We start from the raw sequence: 6,388 nt of genomic DNA on the forward strand, positions 1-6,388 counted from the left end.
TAAAAGCAGTGTCTCTTTCTCCCTCTTGTCACCTTTTAGTCAGCTGCAAAAAACAGTTCTGACATCCACTCTAGACTGGATATTGGCTGGTGATTAAGGTATTACGGGAAATGGTGCAAACCTTCTGGTTTGTATGTTTGTATGAATTATATCTGGTTTTACATGTGATAAAGTGATAAATCCTACTTTCATAACAAGTAAGATTGTTATTTCCATGATCGTTAGTGACCTCAGTAGGAATCCTTGTCCACGTTAGGTAGGCTGTGTGTACAAGGGTGGTGAAGCGTGGCAGCAAAGGTCTAAGCATCAAGATAAGATTTATCTTGCAAACATCTATCTGTGATATTTCTGCATTAGAAGACCATTTGATGACTCTCTCGTGTTTTATCACAGCAGTTTCAGATTCCTGTCTCAGTCTTTTGCTGGGCTTTGAAGAACTACAGGTTTTTAACTGATACCAGCTAGATTCATTATGGTACGTGCCAATTGTCTTTTTGGCTCAATTTTATGGCAAACTATATTTCTGTCTGTATTTAGAGAAGTCTGGGTTCCCCGTCTTCTGCAAGCCTTGAGGACAAAACCCTTGAAATCCGTGGTGCTGAGGGTTCCGCTGTATCACTGCTGCCTGTACGCATGGAAACAGGCAAAGCAGCCCTTGGGAGACCCAGCATCCATGATCTCTTGTATCTGGTATCACTGTTGCAGACTGGGAGTACTGGTGTTGCTGTGACCAGAATTGGTCTGAATCGCTAGTTTGTGATAGTCTGCTTTTTGTAGAAACTTCTTGCCTTTTATGTCTCTGCCCAAGACTTGACTGTTTTGCAAAGACACGAATATGTATCAGAAAACCAGCATCTGGCACCTGGTTTGTACCGATTTACGCAGAGGTCTCATGCAAGGAGTATTATGCTCTGTATCTTTTTTAAAGCTTGTGATTCAGCACCAGTTTGGATCTAGTCGTAAACTGTATAAATGCTGTATACTGAAAAGATCTGAAAAATTCAAACCCAAAGCTGTTCAGTACACTGGGGCAAGATACTGCGGCCAAAGTGGCAGGCACATGAAACCTGAAGTTTTATTTGGTCAGGTTCGAGTTAAAGCTCATCGTAAACCACCAGAAACCAAAAGCAAGGATTTTAGTGCTGGGAGGTTAAAGCAGATGGTGCGGATGGTGGGTGTCAGGTCTCTTCCCTCCCTGGGAGCTGCTCTGCGGGGTTGTGCTGAGTCCCCTAAATCCCTGCTGAACCCCCCGACCCTCAAGCCACCCTCGAACCTTTCCTGGCCCCGCTCCCTGAAGCGTTTGAATGGTCTGACGGCTTGTGGGTCAGGCTTGGGTTTTCTGGCCTTTTGTGCAAAATACCCACAAACTTCAAGCCTTGCTACATATCTCTGGTGACTGAACGACATTTCACATTCGGTAACCGTGCATGATATAAATGACGATACTTGGGTGTGTTTGTTATATAAAGTTTTAATTGCTGTGTACAGTTTTAGTTGCTTTTAACAGTTTTAATTCACCTACTTGCACTAACACTTAGCAAAGACTTAGATTTGTAACAGCCATTCCTTCCCCCTCTTCCCAGCCAGCCTCCGTGCTGCCCGGGCAGCTCGTCCCTAGAGCAAGCCTTTGCTGTACTTCCATGGGTCAGGGCAGCTGCATTTGCTGTCCGGATACAAACCTGACTCGCCTCTCGTGATGTTGCTGCAGTTCTGCTTCTCGTTGACCCATTTCAGGAATTCTTCCAGACTCTCTTTAAATCGCGAGAAATTTGTTTTTGTTGTCTCTGAGCATCTTTCATCATTGGATGAAGATTTCTAAGGAAAAAGAGTAGATACTGATGCACAAGTTACGGGGGAATTCCACCCAAATGCTGCACATTCTCTGTGGCTTCCTCACCTCACTGGGGTGGACGGTGAAGGTGCCCTTCACCAGCCCCAAACCATTTCACACAATTCTTATAAATCGTTAGTCAGATAAGACCTTGCTATTTGTCTTTGACTTTCATGGTACTGCAGATTGTTCTGGGTTGTTTTTTGTTTGCTTGGTTGTTTTTTGGTTATCTGCCAAACTGGAAGCAGGGAAGTCAGGTCAAAACGTTTCTTTCATCATATCCAAACCCTGGGGACAGAGAGGGAGTGCGGGACGCAGGGCAGCATCACACCGCTCTCGTTCCAGGTGCTGAGCAGGAGAGGATCCAGCTGCAGCAGTGCGGAGCTCAGCACACATCTGGGTAGGTGACAGATTTAGACATGGTTTCCTCTGCAACCCACAGTAATTAGCGAATCAATACAAATCTGGTTTTGTTCCTAAAGCCTGCTTCTCTGTTCCAGGGAAATGTCTAAGCACAGTCATTGCTGCAAGTACAGCCACTGGTGGAACACATGCACACCCTATTTTCTATTCCTTTATTTTCTCTGTCTTTCTCACTTTTGTATTCAAAAGGCAGATTCCTATCTCTGTAGTATTCCTGGTCTGTATCTTTTCTGCTATTATTTGGAAGGACAAGCTGTACAGGCCATTATTAATTGCACCTAATAAATAATCTTCATTACTGCTGATCTAAATGAACAATAGTAATATAGTCAGTATAAGAATGAATTTGTGCATGATAGACAAACAGAATCACAGAATCACAGAATGGTCGGGGTTGGCAGGGACCTCTGTGGGTCCCCCAGCCCAACCCCCTGCCCAAGCAGGGTCACCCAGAGCAGGCTGCACAGCACCGCGGCCAGGCGGGGCTGGAATATCTCCAGAGAAGGAGACTCCACAGCCCCTCTGGGCAGCCTGGGCCAGGGCTCCGTCACCCTCAGAGGGAAGAAGCAGGTCCAAAATTAAAAAGGAGGAACAATTTGTTAGCTATCAAATCTCAAAACTTTGAATTAGAATTTACCAAAAAGTGAGCAAGAAGTTAAGTGACAGGTGAAGTCTTCCTGAACAACTTCCACTATGTTTCTTAATTCCTTTGGGGAAATTAACTGTCAGGGAAGCTTGGTAGTTTCTGTTAAATCAAGAGGACAGTTCCTGATATTTTATCAGCATATCTGTAGATTCAGTTAGAGAATCACGCCTTATCCTCCAGCCCGGGCAGAAGTGGAGGTGAAGGCAGCGGTGCAGGCAGGAGCTGCAGCAGCGTCGCCCAGCTGGAGAAGCGGCTGAGGCTTTCCTGCTGCTGGGCTGCTCGGCGTGGGGCCGAGCGAGCTGCCAGGGGGTGAACAAAATCAGCTGGTGTGAAAAACCGGGATAAACAGAACGGCAAGAAGATGTTTGGAACTCAAATCAAATAAATAGTAAAAGCTTACCTTCAAAATGGAACACTTTTCTTGTAGTTTTCTCATGTCTCTTTCAACGGTCTTCATACACTTGCATGAGGATATCTTTTTTAGTTCGTGAATAAATTTTTCGGTGTTTGTATGTGCACAGTTTTGGTTCTAGGAGGAAAAGGGAAAGTAAATAATATTCTAGTTTACAAGCAAAAGGCTTTTCTTTCTTAAAAGAACTGTTGATAAATCATATTGAATATGCCAACTGTTATTTTTCCCTGGAAATCTTAACTTCTTTTATCTGATTTCCTTTTTATACCTTCTTTTAAGAAGTCATGTTATTAAGTACAGTCTTCATAACGATTATGATTAGAAACTTCGCAATAAAACTGGTCCTGGTTCTGTCAATGGTGAATGTGACAACACTGGGAATTAGATTTAATTCCATCTAAATCACAGCGTGGGTTTTTTTTGTGTCTTTGCCTTGGAAGTAGGGCGCTTACAGAGAGCTGCTCTAACCATTTCTCTTTACATTGCCAGTTGTTTGGAGACCAGGCTTTACAATCGCTAACAGAAATTTCTCTGGAAAAGCATTAAAAAGAACTAACGAAAACTGAGGTAGGGCATACTATTGATCTTTGTTCACAATTAGAATAGGTTATTAGCCACATTCACGTAATCTTTTAAAAATACCACATCGGGTTGGTATTTCAGGACAGCAAGAAGTACCTCGACGTGGACAGGAATGGGGCTGAGCCCAGGAGCTCCCTCCCCGGCCGGCAGTCCCGTCTCAGGCAGCATTTTGCACCTTGCCTTTACGTGTCCTCAGAGCGCTGCACCAGAGGTGACACTTTAGTTCCCTTTGGAGACCCTGACTGATAACAGAATAGTGAACAACAGCTTCTTACCTTAACGTGAAGCGGTTTGGAGAACTGCACCTGAAAACGGTAGAAATCTGTTAGTTACCAATTGGAAATCATCTCAAAGAGCAAAGCTGGGGGGGGGGAAGTGGAAAATGATTTACGTTGATGGACTCATTTTCAGCTTCGAGTAAGCAAAGCATTTCGTCGATTATGGCATGTTTAGTCGTGTTCTGCAGATGCAGCAGTGGCTTCAGAGGAAGAAAGTAGCTGGACGCCCCAGAGCTGAATAGTAACAAGAACAAGTGAAGATTCATTTTAAAGGTGGTGTATTTGTGAGCTCAGCCCTTTTTATCTGAAATGGGCTTGGAGTTCAAGCTCTTCTCTCTTGGCAGATGCTAAGCTGCTTATATAGAGAAGCTGAGTAGCTGCAGGATGTGATTACTATCTTATCTCGTTCATAAATCATTAAAATAGGAAAGCGACAGCAACTTGAGCAGTCAAATTAGTGACATATCTGATTCGAGAAACATTTATGATTAGTGTTCTGGTAAACTTCCTAAAGCCTCTAACCTCAGAGCAACGCCTCAATGCAAGCAAGAACAATGTGCAAGGGCACTGACAATGTACAAGGTATTGTAAAAAAAGAACATATTAATATCTGAAGAAATTGTTCTACTTGTAGTAACCCAGCCATGAAGCTGATTGTTTCCCGGCAGATGAGACGACGTCCTATATTGCTGTGAATTATTGCAGTTTAAAGGTGCGAGCGCCTCTGGAGCGAATACCAGCTGAAGGTGGAGCCCGTAGCACCTCATCGATCGTCTGCATCTCTGCAGTGTGACTTAGGCAGGCATGGGGGAGCAGAGGGGTGCACAGGCACCTATAGCGGCCTGGCAAGATTGACTGCTTTTCTGTGGCCTGAAAAGAAAACAGAAAGTTGTTGATTCATCATAATTTCTAAGTGTGAGGGCTGGATCTTGCCCTGATGTAATGAATTTTTATGACAGTGCTGCACAAACCTTCAATCTTAGCTGGCAACTGCAGCTTTTTGTTCTCGGGGCAAACGTCCATCGCTTCATTAACGATCCTTGGGCCCTTATGTAGCCCTTCACAGAGGTGATTAGGTGCCTTGTGTTATGTGCAGATGGGAACGTGTGAGTGAGTGGGGAGAAGGAGCGGGAAGGACAGCGGAGCAGTGTGCAGCAGCATGGTCAGGGGTGCCTCAGGGGTGCCGGTGCCGTAGGGAGGGGAGCCAGATTTTCCCCGGCTTTCGGAGGGCTGTGGCTCTCCCCAGCACGATCAGCGAAGAGCAGAGTAAACACACGAGGGAGTTCCCTGCTAGGTAACTCTGTAGATGAAGAGCAACATTGCCAGAGCAGGAGGGCTTCGACGAGCTATTTCAGAGTACTGAATGGTATCAGTAATCATCCTAAATTATATCTCTTCCTTTTTCCATAGAAGCATTGACATTAAGTATAACGTGTCAGAGTCTTTATTGTTAAAAACTTTGCTCAGCTTTGATTGTTTTATTTTATTGCAGAGGCAGGGCTTAGACAACTTTAAGATAATGCAGCTCTAAAGAAAAATAGTCTAATTTGTTCCATGATAGGTGACAATTAATATTTCAGTTAATAAAAGAAGCATCATCAAGGGAGCTCACAGTAAGGAATTATTTCTGGCCACCAAGAAAAGGGAAATCACTGATCGTCAGCGTTAGTGCCAGCCGCACCCAGCAGCGGCGTAGGAGGTTCTGTACCCTGCCCCGGGAGCGCCCGTGCAGCCCGTGCCCGTGCAGCCTCACCTTGCTGTCTGCTGGCCAACAGCTCTGCCTCAGGCAGCGAGCTGCAAGGAAGTCCCCGTACCGGGCCAGAAGACATATGCTCGGCAAGGACTGTTTGGAAGGGGTCAGGGGAGAGCCAGAGTCTCAGCTGGAGCACGTCAGCGCAGAGCTGTGCAAATATCCCCATCAGCCTATGCCAGCTGAGGGCCTGCCCTAAATATTTCCTACATGGTCCAGTTTCTATTCTAAATCTATACCTGATTTTTAGATACGGTGTTTCATAGAAAATGTCTGACGAAGTGCAGAAGTGGCAGGTGGGTTTTACCAGATTTGATCAGGGAAATCTTTGCTGTTGAGTCAGGGATACATTTCACTTTGAACAGTCTTGTAAGTGTAATATGAAAATGTGAGACTGGGTGATGCTTTAAGCTCTTTGCCTGGGTATGTTTCGGGTGGTCCCCACTAGAAAATACAAGTCTGCATG

General features: G+C 44.9%; 1 protein-coding gene across 1 annotated transcript; it reads right to left on the reverse strand.

The window, feature by feature from the left end:
* Positions 1 to 1,503: 1,503 nt before the first annotated feature.
* LOC104327509 (uncharacterized) lies at positions 1,504 to 4,480 on the reverse strand. The gene is made up of 4 exons (XM_009932417.2): positions 4,286 to 4,480; positions 4,170 to 4,199; positions 3,301 to 3,429; positions 1,504 to 1,815 (listed from the first exon to the last, which is right to left on the reverse strand). Exons 1-4 carry the CDS (start codon positions 4,436 to 4,438, stop codon positions 1,615 to 1,617), a joined length of 513 nt encoding a protein of 170 aa, XP_009930719.2. The 5' UTR covers positions 4,439 to 4,480; the 3' UTR covers positions 1,504 to 1,614.
* Positions 4,481 to 6,388: the final 1,908 nt, after the last annotated feature.

The sequence above is a fragment of the Opisthocomus hoazin genome, chromosome 22 (assembly GCF_030867145.1).
Source record: "Opisthocomus hoazin isolate bOpiHoa1 chromosome 22, bOpiHoa1.hap1, whole genome shotgun sequence".
In the NCBI taxonomy this organism is placed as follows: domain Eukaryota; kingdom Metazoa; phylum Chordata; class Aves; order Opisthocomiformes; family Opisthocomidae; genus Opisthocomus; species Opisthocomus hoazin.

Coding starts and splice junctions, on each gene's coding strand:
- LOC104327509 (XM_009932417.2), bottom strand. CDS start 4,438: ATGAATCTTCACTTGTTCTTGTTACTATTCAGCTCTGGGGCGTCCAGC. Junction 3,430..4,169: donor CCAAACCGCTTCACGTTAAG/GTAAGAAGCTGT, acceptor TTTTCCTCCTAG/AACCAAAACTGTGCACATAC. Junction 1,816..3,300: donor AAAAGTGTTCCATTTTGAAG/GTAAGCTTTTAC, acceptor CTTTTTCCTTAG/AAATCTTCATCCAATGATGA.